Raw genomic sequence first — 26,899 nt, 5'->3', positions numbered from 1 at the left:
TTGACCGTGAAGACCCTGAGTGTGACTCCCAAATGAGGGCCGCACAAGGGTTAAAAAGTTTCATATTTATAGCCACTGGCTGTTTAAATGATCACATCAGAGTATTAAGTTATGTCTATCACTAGCTCTGTGCTCTTGTATGCTATTGACAGCTCTGCAGAAACCCCGCTGGTCTCCTTAACGCGCTGAAACCAGAGCTGATGCGAGGGGCGGTCTCGCGCTGCGCTCATCACTGAAGTATGTGGCTGATTCACAGACTCCAGAGCGACGCGCTGAAGCGCTTTATTTCTCTGCGCAGCTCACAGAGGATGCGCCTCGTGCCTTTTCAGAGAGCCGTGGTTCAGCTGCACTCATACAGGCTACCGAGACTCTGCAGACTCGAGGTCAACCGGCTGATGTTCCGCCACAGTGAATGGAGATGAGGTTCAGTTAGTCCATGATGGATCGCCATCACGATTTGAAATGTAAAATAGTTGTGGTCGGGGACACTCAGTGTGGGAAGACGTCTTTGTTAAATGTTTTTGCCAAAGACTCCTTTCCAGAGGTTTGTAGAGAAGAGACACCGCTATCAACTTTCTTCCGATTTTTAATGCCATTTGTATCATGGGTGCAAAACTTAGCTACGTTTGTTTTACGTATGTTTTAGCTCGGAGTTAGTTTTGTTTAGTTAAAAATCAAACTGTTGCTCTTTCTCTCACAGAACTATGTTCCTACAGTGTTTGAGAACTACACAGCCAGTTTTGAGGTGGACACATTGAGAGTTGAGCTCAGTTTATGGGATACTTCAGGTAAGAGGAGGAAAAACTATTAGATGTAACTCATTTGATTTGTCTGGGGACATTATATTTGAGTTTTTTTATCCAAGCCACACACATTCGTTATTGAAGCTGTAATGCGGTTTTTGAGGTTTTGGACTTTGTGGGCTAGTGATGGAGTTTTCTGAATATATATATATATATATATATAAGCTCTTATGTTGCACTCAGGATATTAATTTCTAAGGTCTGTAAATGCATGGTTGTCTGAAGTTTTCTGTGGAACTTAAAAAGTTACTGAAACAAGCTGTAAAACTATGTTTGGTTTTGAATGTAAACTACAGTAAGCAGTAAACTAGACCAATCCAGTTGATACAGACATGGATTGCCAGTGATGTTCTCACAGCAGACTCACTCTTGTCTCCCACACTTCTAGAATGACTGTGATGAATGCTGTTAGTGTTAGGTAATACCACTCCCAAAATAAACTATTGATATAGTGTGATCATAGCAAGATTTCTTTCAGCACAGTTGAATTGTTTATGTAGCCTAATATTGTCAAATCTCTTTGTATATTATGAAATCTGACTGGACAGACATTTCAAAATGAGACCTTTAAATATTTCAGTAATGATGGCTAACGATCTGAGGTTTGAACTCATTTCAAGCCCTACAAACCTTCTAGAGCAGATTCAGCACTCACCTCCCAGAATAGAACTGTAACCTAATTTACTGGGCTTGAATCAGGAGTACATTGCTGTCTTCCTATAGCGGGACAGTGACACAGGGTCGCACAGGGTTCCCCACAGAAATCAGTCGAACATCTTTAGAATGTCCTTAGAAGAATTTGCTCACAGTGACACTTTCAATAAATAGATAAGTAAAATTATTACTGACTTTTGATAATTAGACTTGATTTAAAGACTTTGTACTGTCAAATAACTGTAGTGTTTGTAATTTATGGGGATGTATGCTGTAAATGAATAAATATGAAAGAAAAGGAACAAAAAAAGATTTCCAGGACAGATGTGCATGGATTCTGATACACTGCATTGTGTAGCCATGTTTGCCATGCTAGAAGCGTTTATTTATTAAAAATAAAAATAAATAAATAAAAACGATTAAAAATAGTTTTTTCCCCCAGTCATTTTAATAGAGTATAAATAAAATAAAATATAATGTTTGAGATAATAAACTTAAATATAAAAAAATGAAATGCTGCCTTGGCAAATAACTGAAATAAATAAGTTGAAGTACTAAAATTACTAAAACTGGAATGAAAATATTAGTTAAAACAATAAAATGACAAAAGCGCATAACATTTTTAAAAACTAAAAATTCAAATGAATATATATATATATATATATATATATATATATATATATATATATATATATATATATATATATATATATATATATATATATATATGTATTAAATATAAGTTTAATAGAAATAAGAGTTCATTGCAACGGTTCAGAAAAGTGTGCATATGGAATAAATCTAATAGCAATATAACTTAAAACAATTCAGCTGCTGCATACCACACTAACATGCTGTCTTCATTGTTCAACTTATCTGTTTTTTTCCATTGTACTGTTATTGTTCAGATCTATGTTATGTTTATGTTAAGGAATAATTTATTTATCAGGACAGTGTTTTTGTGTCTATTTGCAGGGTCTCCATACTATGACAACGTGCGCCCCCTCTCTTACCCAGACGCTGATGCAGTTCTCATCTGTTTTGATATCGGTCGACCAGAGACTCTGGACAATGTGCTGAGAAAGGTAAGCTGATTTTAAAGACATTTGTTCATCGATGCTGGATTTCATAAACTGCTGTAGCTCTCAATTGTGCTTGGGATATTCTCACAATCCCCATCATTGTGGCAATGAGAACAAAAGTCCAGACGTCTGAGAGAAGAGTCAGATGAATGAGAGGGGGATGTGTGGGAGGACTTTGATCCTTTGATTATCACATGAGGGGCAGAACGAGGAGCTTGTTTACGTTGGGTCTCAGAATCATAGAGCCTTTGTGCCACAGAATGCTTTGTAACCTCTGATGTCACTGGGAGACAAGAGGTTTTGAGAGAGCAAGAATAAGCTGTTTTGGGCTGCTTCAGTCTCCATTGGTGCGCCCACTGACTGTGCTGATGTCATCAGGAGTGATTCTGCTCCAGTCACTCTGCTGTATGCCAGAGTTCTGCACTAGCTAGAGGGGAAAATTATAGTTAGTATTTGATCATGTCAATGACTTATAAAGAACAATCAGATTTTTATGTGTGCTGAAACAACATAGATCTACAATCACAGGATGTGACAATGGAAAGGAATTTGTGGGGCCTGTCATTTTCCAAGTAAACAGCTGAATCCAGTATTTTAGAAGATTACTTGGGAAAGTTAATAATTATATTCTGGTCTTTGAAAGGAAATTTCAGGTTACACTTAGTTTTACTGATATTATGCTAACATTTATTTTAATAACATGCAACATACATGCAACCATAGTACATGTATTATTATTATTTTGATTTAGCTTTTATTGTTAGATTTTCAGCTTTTAATTTTTTTTTCAGTTTTATTTTAATACTTATTTTTAGTTAGTTACCAACACAATATTTAATTGTATTCAATGTATCAATTGTATTTTATTTAGCTTTATTACCAAAAAAAAATCTATTTTATATAGTTTAAGTTAACAATAAGAATACAGCTATGTATCAGAATTTTCTTTAAATACATATGATTTTATGATTGTCATCAATCTAACACTGTTTTTGAATCCTTTAGTGGAAGGGAGAAATTGAAGAATTCTGTCCCAAAACTAAAGTACTTTTGGTTGGATGCAAGTCAGACCTGCGTACAGACCTGGCCACATTTGTGCAGCTGTCCAATGACATTCCTTCGTCGTATGACCAGGTGGGTTTTTAAAGAAAATGTCATACCTTGAATGAAAAAATAACAGAAGCAACATAGAATTTCAAAAACAATGCAATTAGATCTTTAGTATAGTATTTGAAGTACCACAGCACAGTATTAGTAGTAGCTAAAGTAACTTTAACCTATAGGACCCTTGGTGTTGTTGGATGGGCTATGTTCCAACATATTCAAGTACTTTTACTTTGAGATGTTTAGTTTGCAAGCCTTTAAAATAATCATTGTTATTTTTGGAAATCATGTATTTAGCTGTCCAAGCTGGCTGAGTAATTTCAGATATTTGTTTTAGGGTTCAAACGTGGCTAAGCTGATCTCAGCTCCTTACATCGAGTGCTCAGCACAGCAGTCTGAGAACAGCGTGAGGGACATTTTTCACATGGCCACACTGGCCTGCATCAGTAAAAGCAACAAGAATGTGAAGCGCATCAAGTCCAGCAGAGCCACCAAGAGGACTTCACATATCTCTAACAGGCCTGAGCTGGGCTCAATGTCACATCTACAAAAGACCAAGGCAAAAACCTGCACAGTCATGTGATTTCAGAAGCCATTTCATTTGCATGCATTCCTTCCCCTATGAGGATTCTTGCAAAAATTCCATAGGGGCATTGATGGGACATGAAATGAATGGAGATTTTTTTTGCACTTCACTATATTCACAATATGTATGACTGAGTGACATATATTAATGATGATGCAGTCTACTCTCCCCCATTTTAAAGCACCTCAAGAACATTTTTAGCCATCATAAAACACCTAAAGCAGGGTAAATGTTCCTATGCAGGCCTACTGCCAAATGAGCCCTTATAACTTTGTAGAAGTTGTCCAAAGAAGAATTTCCTTTGCATTTTGTTGTTATAATATTTAATTTCAGTGTACCCTAGTTTATGGATGGAACTAACCTGGATTAACACATGGTCAGTGTTGCTTATATTAGTCCTGTACTATTAGACCTGACTGCACCAAAAAGTGTCAGATAATGTCATGGATATACACTGTAGGTATTTTTTCTATGATATATTAATATGTGGGAATAAATGAAGCATACCTGTCATTATATGCAAACATCACAAACATCTTACAGCCTAAAACGTTAGGACTATGATTTATTTATTTAAATGTAAGCTACCAGGAACGTCCTTCACTGGTACTGGCAAAATGATTGTTTCTTACAGCTTTCTAGTGCATGTAGTTTGATCCGACACTACCATCTGCTGGATTTAATTGGAAACTCAAGTAAATTGGGAAATTTGAAATTACTGTAAAAATAGTGTATGCTAAAAATGCTATATTTTTATTGAAAGATTATGGGGTCAAATGGCAAATCGTCTAAAACTTTAGAGAGAAGGAGAATGCACCTACATAATGGGCTTGCAAAATCGATTTCATGGTAAATGTATTGAAAAGGTTGGGATAGAAATAAATGAAAACATTTTAAAAAATCATCACAGGATGCAAATTCACTGAAATGTTCGATATGGACTTTCTTATAGATTGTTTTTATGCCATGCATTTAATCAGCTCTTAGACCTGTGCATTGCCTTGGCCTTAAGTGTCAAACTGAGTTTTTTTTTTTGCTGAGATAAAAGATAAACAGAAAGACAAAAAATTGGAAACACTGGAATATTTCTCTTTATTGCATTTCCAATTGTCACCCACATGGGGGCATCAGTGGAGTTTGCATTCATATTGAAACGGAACGGAACGGTCAATTATTATCAGTATTATTCTTACCAGCGAGGACAATGTAGCCTGAAATTAGACATGTTAAACTGTAATAATCTTTCTTTAAAAATAAAAATCACAAATAGTTACAAAAAAAGAAAAGAAAAAAAAGGTGCATTCACAAAAGAAAATAAGTTGACATTATTTGTAAAACATCTAAAAACCCTCACATCTGACAAATTAATTCAAATGCAATTAAAACAAAACTATTTATACAATGGAATGTCAAAAATGAGTCCATCGTTATTAATAACAGTAAAATGAGTGTTGTTATAAATAAAAAGGCAACATTCAAGCAAAGTAATTTAGTAAGCACACAGGGCTACGCATTGTAGTATTTTTTTTTTCAATTATATAAGTCATATCAAGTATGTAAACAACATCATCTAGAAGCAAGAACTGCCATAATTGCTTTAAGTGCACAGTTATTTATACAGAAGCATTTGCTTTGACTGGCTCCTCTTGCTCCCTTTGCCTGTCAATGAACTGCAGGTCAATGGATGTGGCAGGGACCAGCAGAGTTCGTGTGATCGGCTTCACAGTCCTTCCTGAAGGGTCTGGACACACTTCATAGTGTTTTATTAACTGCAGAAGGAGAAATAATGATGACATATTGCCCTTAACAAGCACGGTTTATTTAAGTTTAATGATCTTCAAAGGCAACATGCTCAAAACTATCTTAGTTACTCATTGACAAGCAGAACTATCTCTGTAATAGCAGAGGAGGTTGGACCAAAGGTGAAGGACTGCAGATTAGTCAAAGATCTAAAACTAACACACCAAACTGAACAGCTAAACTGAGTCAGGACAATCTTTGATGACATGGATGGGTTCAAAATTCACAGAATGACCTAAAATTTCTTTGTTTTATAGTATTTAATCTCATCAAAATGTCAATGTGGCCTCGGACTTCTGAGCCTCACTCTACAGTATATAGAACCAAAAATGCAAAAAGTGTCATAAGTTTAAATCATCTGGAGATACACAGACCCTTGACCCTTGACCCTTACCCGGGACAAGAGGAGGTACATCTCCAGTTCAGCCACTCTGCGGCCCAGGCAGGCGCGGATGCCGAAGCCAAACGGCACAGATCCGAAGGGATGCTGGTTTAACTGCTTCTGCTCCCGGATCCATCGCTGAGGGAGGAACGCAGAAGGATTGGGAAACACCTTCTCATCGTTGGACACTGCAAAGTGGCAGAGGTGGAAAAGAGTCTGGAAAACACGAAATACATTGCACTGATTAGTTTGGATGTCTATTTACAGGTACAAAATTAAATGTACATCAGATTCCATCTGTATTTCTTTATGAAATGGCAGTTTGTAGCTCAGCTTACATTTTTAGGGAAGAGGTGGTCACCCACCACTATTTCTCTTTCAGCAATGACACGAGCATTCCCAGGAACCACCGGATATAAACTGCAAATGTCAGAGAACATGTTTGAAGGATTAATTTAGCAATCTAACACAACATTGTTTTCACTATTTTCACACTGCACTAGCATATTAGACAGCTTTTAATGAAGTAGTTTACCCAAAAATGTATATTTATTGAAAATTTACTCACCCTCAGACCATCCAAAATGTACTGTAGATGAGATTGTTTCTTCATCAGGACATACCGGGAGAAATTTAGCATTGCATCACTTGCTCACCAGTGGATGCTCTGCGGTGAATGGGTGCTGTCAGAACAAGAGTCCAAACAGCTGATAAAAACATCACAATAATCCATTAACTCTTGTGAAGTGAAAAGCTGTGTGTTTGTATTAGACAAAATATGAGTCCTTTATCCACAACATTGCTTTCTCCGGTTTCTCCACTGATTGACTGCGGTTGTTTGGGTTACTTGTGGATTATTGTGATGTTTTTATCAGCTGTTTGGACCCTCATTCTGACGGCACCCATTCATTGCAGAGGATCTAAAACCTGTTTCAATGAATCTCCATCTTTGACGGCTTAAGGGTGAGTCAATTTTAATATGTGTGGCAACTTTTCATTTTAGTGTGAACTATTCCTTTAAATATGTTTATAATACAGTATAGATGAAAGATACAAAAGATACTATACCGAAGAGTCTCTCTAACAATGGCCTTTAGCAATGGCATCCTGGTGATGTCTTCACTGCAGGGCACTTTTTCACCAGGGCAGACACTGATAACCTCCTCATACAGCTTCTGCTGGATCTCTGGCTCCCGTGCCAAGTGATACAGTGCCCAGGAAATAGTGTTTGATGTCTAAAATGAGCATGCATCAAAAATTCCGAATCTCAAATATGTTACAAATACTAGTGGTGCTTGTTTATTTATTTCCTTTCTTTTTAAATCAAATGCTGCAAATGGCAAGATTGATTATAAAATGAAACTACCATAGACACATGAAACTACGTAAAGACTCAAAAGAGTGAATATATTTACAGTGTCGACTCCAGCCAGCAGAAGCTCTGTAATGCTTCCCAAAACCTCAGTGAAGGACATCTGTTCACTGATCAGGAGGTGTGTGAGATACTCGCCCTCCACTGGCTGCCCATGTTTCACCATTTCCTGGATCTCTGTCATCTTGTTCTGAACCAATTCCTCCGCTTTGAAAAAAAAATAAAATATTTGAAGGTGATTGCATTTTCTGATGAGTAAAGTTTGAATAGAGGCACTCTATTCACACAAAAAAAGTCTCTTATTCTGTCATAGACTGCATTTATTTGATCAAAAATGCAGTAAAAACAGTAACATTGTGAAATATTATTACACTTTAAAATTTACCGTAATAACTATTTTTAAATAAGATTTTTACATTTTTTTTTATTGAAATATATTTTAAATGTAATTTTTCCCTGTGTTGACAAAGCTGAAATTCTTCAGTGTCACATGATCCTGATTTGGTGCTTAAGAAACATTTCCTATTATTATCGTCAATGTTGAAAATAACCGTGCTGCTTATTCTTTTTGTGGAATGTATCCACAAGTTGATTAATAGAAAGTTCAAAAGAAAAGCATTTATTTGAAATAGAAATCTTTATTACAACATTATAAATGCTAAACTTTGGAACAGTAGTGCTTTAATCCTTTAAACTTGACAATAATATAAATGAACATACCAACTTTGAACAAATGGTCCCAAACAGCAACAAAATGCTTCCAAAAAGGCATGTAGGGCCAGATAGATTTGGGGAACAGGATCACAATGGGAGAAAGACGGAACATTTCCCCAACAGAGAAGATAAACTTCTGCGTTTCTTCAGGAACCACTTCATTCAGACACCCCATACGAGTTTCAAACAACACTGAGCATATTCCTTATGAAGGAAAGAGAAAAACCTGTATTAGTGTGATGGACACCACACTTGTTATCAAATATAAATCAAACTATGTATATACATATATATATATATATATATATATATATATATATATATATATATATATATATATATATATATATATATATATATATATATATATATATATATATATATATATATATATATATATATATATATATATATATATATATATATATATATATATATATATATTACACAGGAACAAAACAATCCAATAATATTACTAGGCAATGTATATATTACAGCATAATTGTTTTCCCAGTATTTGTATGATTCTGATATACCATATTTGAAAGGTAGACTAGTTAAGATAAGACTAGAAGCTTTGAACCTGTCAAGGCCAATGCTCTTTATATGATAACAAGTGGCCTTTGTTATCTTATGTGTGGCATTGACCCTTTGTACGCACTTGATTCATTAAATCTGCTTATATGGATGCTTGGGAATGACTCTATGGCATAATTCAATATCTTGATCTTGAAATGATTCAATATGTTCTACCTTCAAAGGCAAACTTGTACAGTTCTCCTGCCACATCATACACCACAACGTCATTGCCTTTTGCTGTCCTAAGCTTAGCCACCTTCTCAATAAAGTCGCTCACCACACCGTTAATGGCATTGGTGTAGGAGGACACGTGTTTGGGCTTCAGCATGCGAGGATTCAGGATGCTTCTAATGCGCTGCCACTCCGCTCCCATTCTGAAACAGGACAATAAGTACATTATGAGTATTGACATTTCTGACAGCATAGTGACTTTCTCATAAAACTTTGCATGACAATTTGTTAACAAAAAAAAATAAAAAATCATTATGGGTATTTTATATTCAAAATAAGTTCAGAACATTGAATATGGGGTAAAATTGATTCGATCCAGGCAATGACCTCTGAACACAGAATGAGTAAGCTCAAACCAGTTTCCCCACTAACACTTGCATTTATTGTCTGCTTTTGTTGTCATCCTTCACAGAGACTTCAATTCAATTTCATTGTTCACTGTAAAATCTCAAAAACAATTCTCTATTTAATCCCACTAAAAGGGGTTATGTAGCATACAAATTCCATGAATTATTTTCTTGAATTAGGCTTTGGTTTTACTGTTCAATGGACACAATAATGTGTGTCTTTAGTGATGTTTTCATTTTGTACTTACTTTCTAAGAAATCAATTGCAAGCTGCTAGCTATTCAATACATGTTCAGACACGCACTACATTTGTGGCTTCATAACATCTACAGATGTTTTTATGCATACTTCTGCACCAGCTGACTGCATTATGGTTGCACATTATGTGTGCAATGAATGCATTTACATATCACATGAATGCTTGTGCCAATAATACTGGGGTCTCCGGTGTTACTTACTCTGTGAGGGGTCCATAGGCATGATTCCGGAGTTTTCGGTAGCCTCTCCAGTGGGGCATGTCAGTACGGATGGGATGGTGACCCTCTTGCCGTAGAACCTGTTCTATGAGGTCTGCATTGGCCACATTAACAACAACCAGTGGTCCATATTTGGACTTCCAAAGGGGGCCGTAGATTTTGCTGTGCTCTATCTGCATTAATTACACATTTTAGTGTAAATAAATATTCTGTGTTAATTTTATAACTATCATAGCATGTTACATATAATTATTATAATACAGACATAATTTCAGGAAATAACTGAAAATGTCATCCCACTCCTTCACATAAAGTAGTGAAAGATATAAAACAGTGAAATATACATAATAAAGATTTAAAAACCCACCATCATTTTCTCAGCAGAAACGAAAGACAATCATTTGGAGATTAAACGTGTTAGTTCTTATCTGAACCTTTTCTGAATCTTTACCTGCATTTGATGTGTCGTCTGAAAATAACCTTTCCCAAACAGCCAGTATAATGACGTCAGAAAGCTAGGACCATTCAAGTCGTCCATGGTTTTTTGTTTATCATCACCACCAGTTAGTGTACTGGTCGTCCGAGTGAGGAATATCGATGTCCGACATTTTAATCCTCCGTAATCCTGCTTGCATAAAAATAATCCAGTTCTCAGCACCGAATGGGAAAACATTTCTAATCTCGCAGTCCGCGACTCAGTCCTGTTACAGCAGTGTGCTGCCCTGCAATGGCAGGCTGTGCCAAAAGCGACTCTTCCCCTGCTGATGAACTTGAATAAACTCGCTTGTTATCGAGCCGAGAGGGATCTGTTCGTGTTGAGATTCCGAGAAAGCCGCCGGTTACCAGCCCTACAAACATTAACCTAAACCTAAACCAACACATGATGGTATAAAAATGAACTCATTGCAAGGAAATGTGGAAAGATTTCACTTTGTTTTTCTCAATGTTTTTTTTTTTAAATAAACATCTGCCAGTGTTTTTGGTGGAAAACAAAATACTTATATTTTGATGGTAGTGACAAACAATACCAACTATCCATGGTTATATGGCACTCTATTAGCCCTGGTATTTTTAGGTATTTTGTTGCGATTCATTTGCATTGCACAATAGAGACAGTTACAGTAAACGCTGTCCTCAAGTCTCGCTTCTTCTAAAATATGCAAGTCTCATGAGCCACTGCATAATGTTCAAAAGATTTGTTGAAACCCTCAACATAATTAGGGCAACAATTCCTATCTCACAATTACTCGATTAGACTTGATCAAGTTAATCATTCCATTAAATGAAGCTCAGCTAACAAACTTTGCAGCTCAGCTGAAAATGATGTTCTGCTATATGAAGACAATAAAATGATCCACAAATAAACGTCACAAAATAAATCTTTATTAATCTACACACAATCTTAATGATCAAACACCTCCCATATAACTACATTTACCACACCAGTCAACCCTGCTACATTACATTGAATGGCACGTCATATTTTGAAATTAGTGCTCAAGAAGGGCTGGCTAAAGACATCCTTTAAGAGTGAGTGTTGGTTATGGGCCTTCCAGAGGCGTCCAGTAAGACACACACAACAGAGACTTCAACCTCTAAATGGATATCATTTTTTAGGAAATAATAATAAAAAAATGGGTGCACTTAAACACAAGAGAATGGGATGGATAGTCAAATACACCTTATATTCAAAGCACAGTTTGTTATAAGCAAATGTCTCTGAATCATCAAAAGGGAGACAAATTCAAGTATTGCAGGTTGGGTAATGTGTAAATATATGAGATTGACTTTGGCACCTTAATGCACTGGTGCTCTTTAAGACTCCTTATAATATGCTACTGAATCACTTGTGCTTGTGTATCTTAAGCCTCAATACACACACACACACACACACACACACACAGAGACACAGAGATATGAAGACCGTGATGATCTTTCTAAACAGTTATTTCACAAACAGATATATTTCTATAACCTCTGAGGAAGCAATTATAGGACATTCCTATAAAACTAACATCTATGCAATAGCATTCTCAACAAAATAAAATAAATACTTTTTCTTAATTTACTAATACAGCACCCCCCCCCAGGTGTGTGTCCAATTACACTGTTTTTACTGATGCAAGTCTTACTAAGAATCTGGGGGGAAAAAAAGATTTCATAACTGGGAAGTGAACAGGGATTTGGATTCAGGTATCACAGAGTTTTAACAAGAGAAAGGTCTTCCTGAACACCTAACCCTCTTTCAGCATCAGGTGTCCCACGTGTCTTTGCGGTTAGTCATCATCACTTTCACTCTCAGACTCACTCAACTGGAGATCATTTTCTGAAATGAATCAAAACATGAGAATATTAGACACACAAAAGTGAGTGATATACAATTCAAAATCAGCCAGACGACCTGAAACTCACTAAGTGTGTTCATTAAAAGCCCGCTGCTCTCCTCCACACGGCTTTGAGATGTGTTGAGGGCAGAGGTGCTCTGTGGGGGAGCTGGGGCCAAATTATGTGTGGGGCGATCCTCATTCTCTGAGTCGCTGCTGCTGGAGCTCTCCCCGCTGCTGGAGGACGAGGAACTGTGGGAATCTGAGGAGCTGTCTCCACTGCTCATCTGATCCATGACACGCGCTTCAGCCATCAGCTCTACAGAGACACAGAAAACAAGGAGGATTAACTGAAGGATTCCAGTACACATGCTTGCCTCGTACACTACTGTCCAAGAGTTTTGGGGCCAGTAAGATTTTGTTTTTGAAAGCAGTATCTTATGCTGGCCAAGGCTGCATTTGTTTAATGAGTAAAGTGAAAAACAGTAATATTGTGGAATATTATTACAATTTAAAATAACTTTTCTATTTTAATATAATTTTAAATGCAATGTATTGCTGTGATGGCAAAGCTGAATTTTCAGGACCCATTACTTCAATCTTAATCATTACATGATCCTCTGAAAATCTTTATAATATCCTGACCTGCTGCTTAATTATTACCATCAGTGTAGAAAACAGTTGTACTGCTTAATAGTTTTTTATGTGTTAAGCAATTTAATGTGTTCTTGCTAAATAAAAGAATTAATTTATTTAAATGAAAAATAAAACTCTAACTAACCCCAAACATTTGAACAGTACTATTTCACCTTATATGTTTCTGATAATGGTGCTCCAGATATAGGCAAGTGTTACAATCTGCTATGTTTAAATTGAGGGTGGCTATTTCCTTTAGTGAGTTAATTTGTATTATTACTTTTCTTTTTGTTTATTATTATTTGTAAATATATTTTGAATATATTTAAAAAGTGTTCCTTGTCATACTGGTCATGGCTTAAGCAAATTAATGTCTTTTCTCTGTTTGAATTTGTGGTGTTCTCCTTTCCCCTTTTTGCCCACCGTCTCACTTCCACTAGGCTGTATCCTAATTATTATTATTTTTTTTGTGAATGTTACATACCCTTAATATCCCTAGACAAATCAACCAAGTTTTAGGACCGCAATACATATTACCTCGCTCAATATCATCCATGGGAGATGATGGGGACATTTTCTCCTTGGGAGGAGAGCTTTTGGTGCTGGACGGAGCCTTATTTCCACTTCCGGTCTTCATCTGCTGACTGAGCCTGCTGGTTTGCTGCTCCAGCCGTGACTGAATCTTACTGCTTCCCTCAGCCCTGTAAGGAAACAGAAACATGACCGTTTATTTACTTAACAAAACCTTTTAAATGAGTATCGTGAAATATATTGTAAATCCATATGATGTGGAACACAAGCGCATTAATACCTGGTCTTCTTGACTGCAATGTTGCTGCTGAGCTTCTCCAGACGATACTCTCCCGTGTCATGGTTTACAATGAGAACACATTCTTTCATGTAAGGCCTTTTGGAACCTTTAAATACGGTAACAGGTGTTATGGATCCCTGCAAAGATTGATGGGAAAGAAGATTCAGCTTATTCATCCATGCTACAGTACATACAATCATTTCTTTCTTTCTTTTAAGGTTACTGAACCTACCTCTAAGTTCGGTAGTGTGACTGTAACTTGCTCTCCTTTGCCAACTTCCAGCTCCCCCTCACATGTTGTATCTATGGAGGCTGGTTTGAAATCATCTATGACCAGGAAGAAAATATTCTCATTTCATAATAATCATGTGCCACTGCTGAGATTCAACATAAGCAGTGCAGTACCAACGTAGAACCTACAGAGGGCGCGTGTTTCCTATTGTACGGGAACATAAATGTTTATTAAATGTAATAATTAAATGTTCTCCAAGATTTCATTGTAAACCACAGCTTATCAGCTGATAGAAAACCGTGTTCGTCTAGGAAAGATTCCATTATAAGCACAAGGACAGATGCCTTTTCATTATTTCCAACTAACATTAAAAACCATAGGGGGAAAACACACAGCTGCCTTCTTATATGCCTGTGCACATAGTTTGAAAACAACTTATGGTTTCGGTATCAACGTAAGAAACCGGCCTCTTTTTTCTACACATGATTTGTTTGTATGTGTGTATATAAAAAATCCAATATAAAGATGATAATGTAAAAGGTGCCACTTACATCGTACCGTGTGGAATGCACTTTTAGGTTGTTTTTCAAAGGTTTCGCCTAGTTTGAGGACGTGTTCTTGATTGTCAAAGTTTGAATATGCTGTTCCATTCATTCTAATCACAAATTTGAATCATAGGTTACCAGTTTTTAACTTTCTGCTCGATTCGATACCATCTACGGCAGAAACTGACACCTCACTTCTGGAGTATGGACCCGTTGCTTGCGCTTGCTACGCTGTGATTGGTTGCGTTTGTGTTCTTGGTCACGCCTCATTGGAGGTATTATTCACTGTAATTGGCTAAGAAAACTGTCAGTCAACCCCAAGGCAAGGACAGACGGAAGTGTCCATTTTTTACCCGAACGCATGGGTGCCCTCTAGTGCTCTCCAAGAAAATGGACTAGTCAGTTTACAGTAGCAACACAAATAATAATATGAAGAAGACCTAAAATATATATTTTAAGGTCTGTTTAAAGCTGGTAATTTCATAAAAACGTATAATATATTCATAATAACTTATTAATTATTTTACATTATATTAAGTTATAGTTAGTTATAATTATAGTTAATTTCAGCTTCCAAGAGTCTGATCTTAGGCTTCAATTTCACAGGGTACCTTATAGTGGGTAATTCAATCAGCAGCTTTACAGTTGGATATCATTTATAAGCGTAAAAGTAAGTAAATAGTCAAGTGCAGGATCTCTGAATACTAAACTCATATCTAACATAATTTAAAGTCAATAGAGATTTGAGGCAGCAGAGGCATGTGATTGTTGGGAATAAGCAGGTTGCTGGGAGACTGTCTTCACTTGTAAGACCCATTATGAAGTGAAGATGATTGGAAATCTGACATTATTTGCCATTACAGATGGAGACCACCTGGCATCCTTAGATAGAGGTTCTGCATTTGTTTATATGACCCCAGTGACAATCTGTTCTTTTTTCTTTTTTTTCTATATGATAAGAATGGGCATTATACATGTAAATGCATATCATATTTGTTTACCGATATATAGTTGGGTTCAAAAGTTTGAGAAAAATCTGGGATTTGGTTTATTTAAACCTGGAAATGTACAGATTTTAGTTTTTTTTTTTTATCAAGAAATTATGATGCAATATTAAGAAACTTTTACAATTCTGCACTATTTAAGGGTTACATGACATAGATCATGCAAACTTTTTTGAGTTCTTATGCAAGCTCTGGAAATTCATAATTCGTAATTAAAGAACATTGCATCAGAAAAATGCAAAATAGAAGCATTTTCTCTAGTGGTCTCATCCTTTTTGTCCACACTGCAAGTGTCACTGCCAGGTGATACATGCAGACATAGTGGACTCAGCAGTGGACAGATGATTGTTCTCCATTAAGTGATTGGCTGAGATCAGGACTCCTGTCCACACAGACTGCATTATCTAAGTAATGGTCAACAAGGGAGTCATTACAGGATTGCTGTTCTTTCCTCGGTTGCTTACTGGACAAATAAAGTTGTAGCTAATTTTAAAGAGAGCTGACAGCTGTTCTTGATCAGAAAATTTAAAGAAGCTTAAAGAATTTAAAGAATCGTGATCATGCAACAAAATCATTGTTGTTGTTGTTGTTGTTGTTTTGTTTTTGTTTTTACAGAAAATACCCAAAACTGAAATTAAAGTTTTCATTTTAGCCAAAAACCAAGTTTTGGTAAAGAATTTGGTTAATTAATCTTATTATGCTGTGCACAGATGATAAACAAGTCATAGTAAAGTTTTTTGTCAACAAACCTCCACAGCTGAACTATTTTCCTTTATTGCTACTCTAGCATCATATTTGGTCTCAGAGGTCTCTACACTGCTGCATGTTTACTTGTAGTTTTTCCACATTGTGTGCAATAAGACAAACAATGACAAAGTCAAAACATCAGAGAAGCGCTGTTTCGGTCAGTGATTGCAGCCTTTTGACTGAATCCTAAAATTCTTTTTCTTTTCTCAATCATGCTGCATGCATGACTACAATTTAACCACCAATATATATATATATATATATATATATTTTTTTTTTTTTTTTTTTTTTTTTGGTGTGTGCACTATACATTATTTGGCATTAAGCAAAAATTCCAGTTCCTCTGAATGAGGAATATATGAAATAGGAATGAAAGCATATTGCCTATTTCACTTTTGTATAGACAACTAAATTGTGTTTAGCTATAGATTAGATTAACTAGAAACACACTAAATGACCTCAACATGTATAATGGTCACTAGCAGAAAACATGGCAGGAGAGCTGCAAGGACAGATGAGCTCAGAACTGCTCAGTATGAGCCACTTAGAGCTCATTTGCATCTCCTGTAGATTACATGTAGTATGTGACCTACTTTAAATGTGTTTTATTTAAACAAACACTTGATGTTCCATTATTGAACTTTTTTAAGATGCAAATAACTATATAGCTATTGTTTGTTTTGCCTAAAGTCGAGCGTGGATGTTCTCTGGAAGGCCTACCACAAGAACAACATCATATCAGTCTGGCCTTGCCCTTGATTCAAGGCATGTTGCTTTATCTTGAGAGAGAGAGAGAGAGAGAGAGAAAGAGAGAATAATCTGAAATGTTACTAAAACAGTTTCACAACTAGAATACCACATGGCATTGTCATGATATGATGTGAATTTTTGGAAGATTAAATCACCACAGCATGATGACTAAAGCGTCACGATAATGAGGGTGATGACATTAGTGTTACAACATCATTATTTTTTTTATCTGAGGCTTTATACATGAAGATTACATGATTATGTGTATATATACTGTATACACCTCTTGTTTTCATCTCTTTGATAAATGTCCTCATTGCTGTGTCTGTATTGTTTTGTTCTTAAAATTTGGTTTAGATCACCTTGTCAGCAGGAAGGACCAGTATGTAATTGGTGGATAAATATATTTGATCTAATTTTGAAAATTGGCTGCTTGTGATTCAGGGATTTATTTATTTATTCATTTTTCAATGACCTTGAGGCAAAATGAAGTGGAACTGTGCACAATGTCAGGAAGGCTGTAATAGGCTTTATTCACTGTTGATTGTTTATTAAAGTGCAGAATCTTGTTTAGGTGTCTGCACAACCTCTCTCCTCAGAATACGTAATTTTAAATAAAGTGATAATATGTGCACTGTGCATAGCTGATGTTAAAATAAAATGGAATTAGTGACAGATCAGAAAAAGAAAAAAATATAGGGTGTGGACTTGCATCCTATACATTAGGTGTTGGTTGAATTCTGAGATGTTGACAAACGAAGGCAGATGAATGTGAGCTTGCAGGGTCAGGGTTTAAGAGGAAATTTGAACATTTTCATGTATACAGTCTAATATTGTCTGTGACGTCTGGCCTGAAAACATGACAGATAAAAATAGTTAGTTCCCAAAACAACATGCATGACTGAAATAATCAGTCATTCCCCATATTTTTTACAGATTTTACAATGGAATCTTGTATCAATAAAGAATTTACTGTATCGGCAGAGACATCATGCAGTACACATTTAGACATGCTGTGGTTTATTTTGGTTATTTGTTTTACATTATCACTATCACCTGGATGTCTTGAATAAAGGCTGCTTATTTTGCAAAAAAAAAAAAATTCAGAGATGAAAATCGCAAAATCAGCTCTTCCTCCGGTTTTACATAAAGTTGAATTTGAATCAGAATTCTATCAATTCAAAAAAATAAAAAAGTGACATGACATACAGCCAAGTATGGTGACCCATACTCAGAATTCATGCTCTGCATTTAACCCATTCAAAGTGCACACACACAGCAGTGAACACACACACAATATGAACACACATCCAGAGCAGTGGGCAGCCATTTATCCTGCGGAACCTAGGGAGCATTTGGGGGTTCGGTGCCTTGCTCAAGGGCACCTAAGTCATGGTATTACCAGCCCGAGACTCAAACCCACAACCCTAGGGTTAGAAGTCAAACTCTCTTACCACTAGGCCACAACTTCGCTAGATCTAGATCTAATAAGAACCATTCTAACCAAATATGGGCCATTTCCCGGTACCACTCACTTCCTGAGGTTGGTTGAAACAATTTACACAAAGCCATTGTAAGCAGATGATTATAATTCATTAAATTGAAGAACTTGACTATTTAACCCCAAGCAATTCAGATGGCAATGCCACATACTGCCATTTAAAAAAAGAGACTTTAACACAAAGATCTAACTTATACAGTTTTCAGCTATACAATCTTAATAAATATATTAATATTAAAATTATGACCATGCAGTTTTCCCAAGCATAAAAGGCTAATTCTAATTTGATTGTGAATAGGCTATAAACTCATAATTTATTAATTACGATTATCACAATTTACATTGAATGATGTTTATACCATTGTTTGATGCAACTGCATGTCGTATATTTTATAAGTAAATAAGCTGAAAGCTGAAACATAAGCTGAAAACACTCTAACTGAAAACCTTAAAGGGTTAGTTCACCCAATAATCAAAATTATGTAATTAATGACTCACCCTCATGTCGTTCAAAACCCGTGAGACCTCCGTTCATCTTCGGAACACTGTTTAAGTTATTTTAGATTTAGTCCGAGAGATCTCAGTCCCTCCATTGAAGCTGTGTGTACGGTATACTGTCCATGTCCAGAAAGGTAAGAAAAACATCATCAAAGTAATCCATGTGACATCAGAGGGTCAGTTAGACTTTGTTGAAGCATCAAAAATACATTTTTGTCCAAAAATAGCAAAAACTACGACTTTATTCAGCATCGTCTTCTCTTCCGTGTCTGTTATGAGAGAGAGTTCAAAACAAAGCAGTTTGTGATATCCGGTTCGCGAACGAATCATTCAAGATCTTTTTGATTGACATGAGGGTGAGTTTTTAATTACATAATTTTGATTATTGGGTGAACTAAATGTTTCAGTGCTTTTCTATAGTATTAAGCCTCAAATGTCAAATATACATCTGATTGGTTTCTTTTTAAATTATAGGAAAAGTAAATATATGAATGGTATTATAATGCTATATTAAAACTAAAACAATGGAAAAACCCTTAAGATAACATGTAGAAAGACAAAAACATATCTTAAGCGTGCAGAATAACATAAGTAAACTTTGAACGATTAATTGTCGCCTTGGTCTAGGGTTGTGTCGAAAGATGATGCCATCATCCATCATGACCCCCATCACCACCACCACGTTTTGAATGCAAACTTTTAAGTTTCTCTATCACTTTCGAGATTCGCGATCACATGCACTCTATTTATACTATGGAGCGGCAGTACTTACAACACATTTTACAAGATTATACAGGTGCATCACAAAAAATTTGAACATCATGGAAAGGTCTTTATTTTTTTTTATTTAATTTAAAAAAGTAAACTTTCTTATATTCTAGATTCATTGTACACAAACTGAAATATTACAAGAGTTTATTCTTATTATTATTATTATTATTGTTGGTTACAACTTACAGCTTAAGAAATGTTAAAATTCAGTATCTCAAAAAAATTGAATATTCCATTTTGAGTTTGATTAGTTTGATTAATTTTGAGTATAAATACTGGGTAGCTCTTGGGCTAGTTTAGAACATGCAACCACAATTATAGGAAAGGCTACTGACTTGACAGTTGTCCAGAAGACGGTCATCAACACCCTTCACAAGGAGGGTACACCACTGAAGGTCATTGCTGGAAGGGCTGGCTGTTCACAGAGTGCTGTATCAAAATAAATTCATAGAGAGTTGACTGGAAGGAAAAAGTGTGGTAGGAAAAAGTACACAAGCAACAGGGATGACCACAGCCTTGGGAAGATTGTCAGGAAAAGCTGATTCAAGAACTTCGGGGAGCTTCACAAGGAGTGGACTGAAGCCGGAGTCAGTGCATCAAGAGTCACCACACTCAGACGTCTTCAGGAAAAGGGCTACAGCTGTCACATTCCTAGAGCCAAGCCACTTCTGAACCAGGAAAAACGTCAGAAGCATTTCACCTGGGGTAAGGAGAAAAGAACTGGACTGTTTCTCAGTGGTCCACAGTCCTCTTTTCAGATGAAAGTAAATTTTGCATTTCATTTGGAAATCAAGGTCTCGAGTCTGGAGGAAGACTGGAGAGGCACAGAATCCAGAGTCCAATCTGAAGTTTCTGAAGTCAATGATGATTTGGATGCCGTGACGTCTGCTGGTGTTGGTCCATTGTGTTTTATCAAGTCCAAAGTCAGTGCAGCCATCTATCTGGAGATTATGGAGCACTTTATACTTTCATTTGCAAACAAGCTTTATGGAGATGCTAATTTCATTTTGAAGCAGGACTTTAGCACGTGCCCACAGAGCCAAAACCACTTCCAAGTGGTTTGATGACCATGATATTACTGTGCTTGATTGGCCAGCCAACTCACCTGACCTGAACCTCACTAGCGGCTGAAGGCCGCTATCAAAGCAACATGGGCTAACGCCTCAGCAGTGCCACAGGCCAATCGCCTCCATTGCCAAGCCACACTGAAGCAGTAATTCATGCAAAAGGAGCCCAAACCAAGTATTGAGTTCATAATTAAACCTCATTTGGAGATCATGAACATTTCTGTTTTGTAAATGTTTTTATTTATTTATTTATTTATCTTTAAGAAAATATTCACATTTTTGAGACACTGAATTTATAATTTTATAGCCATCAGAATTAAAACAAAAAACTCTTGAAATATTTCAGTTTGTGTGCAATTAATCTAGAATTTAAGAACATTTGCTTTTTTGAATTAAATGACACACAAAAAAATAACCTTTCCATGATATAAAAAAATTTTCTGAGATGCACCTGTATGTTTGTCAGTGGTACTGAGGATCTGTAAATCATTCGCCATCGTCCTCAGTCATCTCTCCTTACACTGTGTGCAACAGTTGTTGTGTGGAGCTGTGGCGCATCAACTAAAGACTGTCTACACAGGACGCGACAAAGCAACCATTGAAAATCATTTGACATTTATGTCAACACATCATAAATAGAATGCGGCAGCGTTTACTGTCAGGGATTTGTGGTGTCACACTGCACCTCGATGCATCCAGTGTAGACAGCTTCACTGACTTTACTGAGTTCTATTGACTGATCTATATATGAAGAGTTCAGATGCAAAAGCCTCTAAGTGCCATCTGAAATTTTCATCTAAAATTAGGATTTTTATCAAGCTCCTATGCTTAGATTGAGTCATTGTACTTTAATGGCAATGTGCAGGTCCTTTTCCAGGCTATTAAAGTGAAATAACTGAATATAAATAGGAGCCTGATAAAAATCAAAATTTTAGATGAAAATTTCAGATGGCATTTAGAGGCTTTTGCATCTGAACTCTTCATATAATGAATCTCTTATACAGTAGATCAGTGGTTCTATAGTATTTTGTCACACTGTGCCACGCCAATCGCATCCCATGTAGACACCATAGGAATCATTAGTTGTTTAAGGATTCACGCTTCAGGCACACCCCTAACCCCCCCCCCCCCCCCCCCACCAATGTCATAGTCCATCGCGATGTTTCACTGTAGACATCATTCAATGCCAACCCCTACTTTGAACGATTATGTAATTGTGTCATCCACAATTGTAATCGCCATTAGAAATTCAATTAATTGTGCAGCCCTAGTTAGGGTATTGCTAGGGTGTCCTGGGTGGTTGCTAAGGCATTTTTAAGGTTCATTTATGGGGTGTTCTGTAGGGGTCGCATTGGTGTTTTGTGGTTATTCTGCGCCAAGAGAAGCTGGATCATTTAATTTTTGAAGCCTCATTCATGCACGTAACACAAATTGTATGTGACAAACTTTAAAAATGAAAGTTCCTAACCCTGAGTATGTGAAGCTAATATAAGGTTACAAAGCTGTGTTTTGAAGGGAAACATTGGATGGCATGATCATGTAAGCAACTATTTGTGGTAATTTATGGTATCATTAGGAGACACCTGGATTCAGGGTCCAGCTTGGGGATTTATTTTTTATCCTCATTGTGTAGGGCATTTAATCTGAGACCCATTAACCAACAGAGAGACCCATCAGAACCTGACATTAAAAATGTGGGTTGGTTATGGTTATATAAACATTGACATGTCTGGCCCATTAATGGACTAATCAAACTTTCCGTTCACACACTGTACCCATATATCTATTGGTATACATAGCAGCTTCATTGAATAGAACAACTGAGTCAATACATTGTAGTCTCACTGACATGGTCCTATGCACTAATGACAATAGATTCCTGCTGTGCATACTTTTGCAGACCCCAGTCGTGGCTCGTCTGAGGAATTTGGGACAGTTCCCATGCTGTTTCCCAGGCTCAGAGTAGCACAGGAAGTGATGTCACCACCAGCCACCACCTCAGTATGGCACATTAAACTAATGCATCTATATGACCAGAGCCGGATTATCCATAAGGGCACTTGGGCCAGTGCCCAGGGGCACCAACCATTCACAACAACTGGGGGGCACCACATGATACAAGCTTTAAAAATATTTTTCGTAAATTGTTTTATTATTAACTTGAAATTCTTGAAAGACCATACATAACTCGTTTATGAACACTAACTTAACAACAATAATAATAATAATAAATTATAAATAAATAAAGATTACATGACCACTATCAGTCCCCCCCCCTTCCGTCCCTGTCAGAGTTGAGTTGGTCCACAACAAGTACGCGCAAATGTGTAATTTTTTTAAAGGGTAACTAAACCCCTGGTCAGAGCCTGACTCCACCCACTGGCAATATTTGAAAAATGCTTAAAAGTGGGCAGAGCACAGCGGAGATAGAGGGGATGAACCGAGGGCGGGGCTGAGTGCGTGGGGCGTGAACCTGAGACCCGCAGTGACGGATTAATTGACAGCTGCTGTCAGAGTCGCTAAAATGGAGAGTGACTGTAGTGACGCAAGTAGCTTTGCAACAGAGCGTTCATCTGAAGTATAGGACTTTTCTCCCCCACCTTCACCTGAAGTGGAGGATGTCGAGGTGTCTGTGGCCTGAGCTATATCAATTCAAGCCGCTGGCTCAAACTGCGGTCTTAACTCCCGCACCGCATCGCTTTTCAGCGTGAGCTGTGTGGAGAAGCCCATTTCCACCTCCATTGTGTTGGAGAAGCAATCCCGTGTAAAATGCAGTTTGCACACTCCAGCTCTAGGCGGGAACTCGCGGTCTTCCAGGCCAAGTGCATGCAACCACTGGCGCCTGATTTTCAAGTCTGCTGGAAAGTGGAAAACTATGCAGTTCAGCAGTACTGTCGCAACCAGCAACACTACACCTACGTACCATCCTGACCACTGTACTAAATACAGATAAATCTACGCCAACTTTAAGTTTTCCTAACTGATGCAATACTATGCTACTAACTAACTATGCTTCTAACAATACTAATGTTACACTAACAACTATGTTAATTAACTACATAGGCTACACGAAATAATCTAAATAACTATATAAATGCTATGCTAAATTGATGCTATAATAGTCTATCCTGGTCGTTTTCAATACTCGCAATTCCATCTCCTGACTCACAGTCATTTTGACGGAACAAGATGGTTTTATACTGCCAAGGGCGTGGTAGCTCGTACAGAGGGGCGTGGTGAGCTGGAAACTGCTTACGTCACCTGCCACCGCTTACGTCCCTTGCCACCGCAACATCCAATAGGAAAAATCAACTGCAGTAGCCACCGTTCAACCTGAAGAGGGCAGCACTCAGACGTTTTTACACCATATATTGTAGAATTAAAACACTTTATACTTAAATGTCAAAAAAGTTACTCGAATCAATAAACAGCACTAATAAAGCCCATTCTTACAGATCATTAACTAAAAAAAGTTGGTTTAGGGTTTAGTTACTCTTTAACGGCTACAGAAAAAGAATTGACAGATGTCAATTGAGTGGTTTTGCAAAAACAAAGTTCAAGAAAGACAAGGATGCTAGACGTTTAGCTACAATGCAAAATGTTCCAGGGATCGAAAGTTTTTTTTAAAACGAGTGAAGATGAGCTCAGGACGACAATGACACAGAAACGATTGAATGCACTCTCCCTGTTTACCATTGAAGTTAAAGTTAAAACATTACCGTCTACAGCCGCGAGAGGGCGCTCTATGCTGCTCAGTGCTCCTGTAGTCTACCACTGAAAACATAGATCGCCCTCTCGCGGCTGTAGACGGTAATGTTTTCTCTTGTTTCTTGGTTCTAAATAAATGCGACTCATAGTCCACTGTGACTTTGACTTATATATGTTTTTTTCTTTGTCATGACGTATTTTTGGACTGATGCGACTTATACTTAGGTACGACTTATATTCTGAAAAATACGGTAGATGGACAAGTTAATAAATTACATTTGAGAATTTACCTTAATTATGTCTGGGGGGGGGTGGGGGGGTGGGGGGGGGGTTGAGGTATAGTACCCAGGGGCACCACAATGTCTTAATACGGCCCTGTATATGACCAAATTACCGCACACTGACCCACATCTGATACATTATATATGCATATGCTGTTCAGTGTTTTTTTTTTTTTTTTGTGATGACAGAGATGTTCACATGCACCATCAGTATGTGTGTTAAACCCAGCTGCCCTCTCCCTGTATTTGTGTCAGTGTGTTTTGTGAGCCATTTTCTCATGGTACAATTCATTGTGTCTCATAATGGTGCCAAATATATGGAGCCCTAGAGCTAAACTAATACATTTTTATGACATCCTACACTTTTTAGGGAAACTAATGGCATTGTGTATCAGTACATTCATATTGAATTAATTGTGGTGTTTTTTAATTATCACAATAAAAGGATAATAAAAACATTTGTTTAGCTTTAAACTGTATCATTAGTGCATTAATGTTTTTGCTTTGTTTCGGCACATAATGCGTCAGAATTTTGAAATAACCCCTTTTTTTGCCTGAAAACATTTATTGACTTGGTTTAACAGTTTTGTGAATGCTGTTTCAGCTTTCTCAACTTTCAGCTATTTGTGCGTCAGCTGCTGATTCATATACAGAACCCAATGTAATCCTATTGCTGCCAAAACAAAGAATCTCATAATGGAGAGGCAAACCTTGTCTGAAAGAGAATTGTGATTATTTATTAATTTTTGTGTGTGTGTGTGTCTTGTGTGAAAGACAGTCTGTGCTTCAGTGATCACTGTGTGGAGCTGGCTGTATGAATTATTGAGGCTTGGTAGAGCCCTCATAAATTAGGAATAGTGAATCTTTGGGCAAGGTGACGGCCGCTGCTCTGTAGACGCTCTGCATCTTGAGTGTCAAGGCCACTAGCTTGGGACCCAGTTTTTATGTAGCCTTTTGATTTTTGTTCATGATCAACTTTTTGACTTTTACAAAGAATCATTGGATTCAAAATAAAAAAAATCCCATTAAATTACACTTGTAATATTGTAAAAAATATAACTGTTATTGATTTACCTCTGAATTGTTTTTTTTTTAGAAAATAGCAATAATTATATATATATTAACAATGTAGATGTAAGCAAAATCTTAATAGGTTATTATATAACCATTCTAATTAAATTATTTTTACAGTGTTTTTCGGTGCTTACAAATTTGGGAAGAGGACATTCCAAAACTTTCTGAAAATACAATATGTAATGTACTACGCAATTACTAGAAATGTGTACATTGAATATTATACAATTTTCATTAAAAAAAAATTTCAATACATTTTTAACATTCTGTAGAATGGCCCAAATAAATAAAATAGTGGAACTGTGGAAGCGTGTTTTAAGAGACTATATTTTCTAAATCTTCAAGTGGCCAGAATTGTCCACACTCAAAAATGAATACTAACAATCATGGTTGTTACATGGAACTCCATGGTACTGTTAAGAATACCATTGTACTACTATCGTAAAAATCCCCAAAACATGGTATTGCCATGGTCATTTTTGGGATGTGTTTGTAAATGAAGCCCTCTGACCATTTTGTTGTGTTTCAATGTTAATCAGATGATGTTTTTCGCTCATTGTATTGTTTCTATTTGCACTGTGTGCTGCTGCTCATAAATAGACAATATAAATCTGGCCCTCTGGAGAAACATTCAGGCTAATGCATGAAGCTTTTACTGGCTGTAGTGTATTAATCCATCCTCAACTGAACCACAGGGACATGTAATTTTATTTAGATCCCATCACAACTGTGGTTTGCTATTAAAGTGCTGCTGAACAGATACATATCATGATTAATAACTTATAAAGATAAATTACACAATATAAAAAAGCTGTTAGGG

At 36.7% G+C, this 26,899-nt stretch overlaps 3 protein-coding genes across 4 annotated transcripts; 1 reads left to right on the top strand and 2 right to left on the bottom strand.

Annotated features, from left to right (window-relative positions):
- Positions 1-333: 333 nt before the first annotated feature.
- Positions 334-4,762, top strand: LOC132152902 (rho-related GTP-binding protein RhoE-like). Its single transcript, XM_059561873.1, has 5 exons — positions 334-544; positions 701-788; positions 2,433-2,542; positions 3,545-3,673; positions 3,981-4,762. The coding sequence occupies exons 1-5, from the start codon at positions 437-439 to the stop codon at positions 4,224-4,226; spliced, it is 681 nt and encodes a 226-aa protein (XP_059417856.1). The 5' UTR covers positions 334-436; the 3' UTR covers positions 4,227-4,762.
- A 642-nt stretch (positions 4,763-5,404) lies between these two features.
- LOC132152890 (sterol 26-hydroxylase, mitochondrial-like) lies at positions 5,405-10,907 on the bottom strand. Its single transcript, XM_059561840.1, has 9 exons — positions 10,582-10,907; positions 10,113-10,303; positions 9,251-9,450; positions 8,504-8,701; positions 7,827-7,990; positions 7,480-7,646; positions 6,750-6,831; positions 6,424-6,627; positions 5,405-5,998 (listed from the first exon to the last, which is right to left on the bottom strand). Exons 1-9 carry the CDS (start codon positions 10,801-10,803, stop codon positions 5,843-5,845), a joined length of 1,584 nt encoding a protein of 527 aa, XP_059417823.1. The 5' UTR covers positions 10,804-10,907; the 3' UTR covers positions 5,405-5,842.
- Positions 10,908-11,491: 584 nt separating this feature from the next.
- Positions 11,492-14,965, bottom strand: LOC132152901 (ELL-associated factor 2-like). Of its 2 annotated transcripts, XM_059561872.1 has the most exons (7): positions 14,847-14,965; positions 14,685-14,788; positions 14,134-14,228; positions 13,902-14,038; positions 13,628-13,791; positions 12,543-12,773; positions 11,492-12,456 (listed from the first exon to the last, which is right to left on the bottom strand). In XM_059561872.1, the coding sequence occupies exons 2-7, from the start codon at positions 14,785-14,787 to the stop codon at positions 12,407-12,409; spliced, it is 780 nt and encodes a 259-aa protein (XP_059417855.1). In that variant the 5' UTR covers position 14,788; positions 14,847-14,965; the 3' UTR covers positions 11,492-12,406. The 2 variants fall into 2 exon arrangements, with proteins under 2 accessions (XP_059417855.1, XP_059417854.1); XM_059561871.1 differs by having other exon boundaries at positions 14,685-14,858.
- Positions 14,966-26,899: the final 11,934 nt, after the last annotated feature.

Source organism: Carassius carassius, chromosome 11 (assembly GCF_963082965.1).
Source record: "Carassius carassius chromosome 11, fCarCar2.1, whole genome shotgun sequence".
Lineage (NCBI taxonomy): Eukaryota > Metazoa > Chordata > Actinopteri > Cypriniformes > Cyprinidae > Carassius > Carassius carassius.
Note: the sequence above shows the minus strand (reverse complement) of the source record. Positions and strands in the feature narration are given on the sequence as shown.

Excerpts from the sequence above, each read along its gene's own strand:
- LOC132152902 (XM_059561873.1), top strand. The coding sequence starts at position 437 with ATGATGGATCGCCATCACGATTTGAAATGTAAAATAGTTGTGGTCGGG. Across the intron at positions 789-2,432 it reads CAGTTTATGGGATACTTCAG|GGTCTCCATACTATGACAAC; the intron begins GTAAGAGGAGGA and ends GTCTATTTGCAG. Across the intron at positions 3,674-3,980 it reads TTCCTTCGTCGTATGACCAG|GGTTCAAACGTGGCTAAGCT; the intron begins GTGGGTTTTTAA and ends TATTTGTTTTAG.
- LOC132152890 (XM_059561840.1), bottom strand. The coding sequence starts at position 10,803 with ATGTTTTCCCATTCGGTGCTGAGAACTGGATTATTTTTATGCAAGCAG. Across the intron at positions 8,702-9,250 it reads GTACAAGTTTGCCTTTGAAG|GAATATGCTCAGTGTTGTTT; the intron begins GTAGAACATATT and ends TTCCTTCATAAG. Across the intron at positions 7,647-7,826 it reads TGCTGGCTGGAGTCGACACT|ACATCAAACACTATTTCCTG; the intron begins GTAAATATATTC and ends TGCTCATTTTAG.
- LOC132152901 (XM_059561872.1), bottom strand. The coding sequence starts at position 14,787 with ATGAATGGAACAGCATATTCAAACTTTGACAATCAAGAACACGTCCTC. Across the intron at positions 14,039-14,133 it reads TCACACTACCGAACTTAGAG|GGATCCATAACACCTGTTAC; the intron begins GTAGGTTCAGTA and ends CAATCTTTGCAG. Across the intron at positions 12,457-12,542 it reads GCTTTTAATGAACACACTTA|AAAATGATCTCCAGTTGAGT; the intron begins GTGAGTTTCAGG and ends GATTCATTTCAG.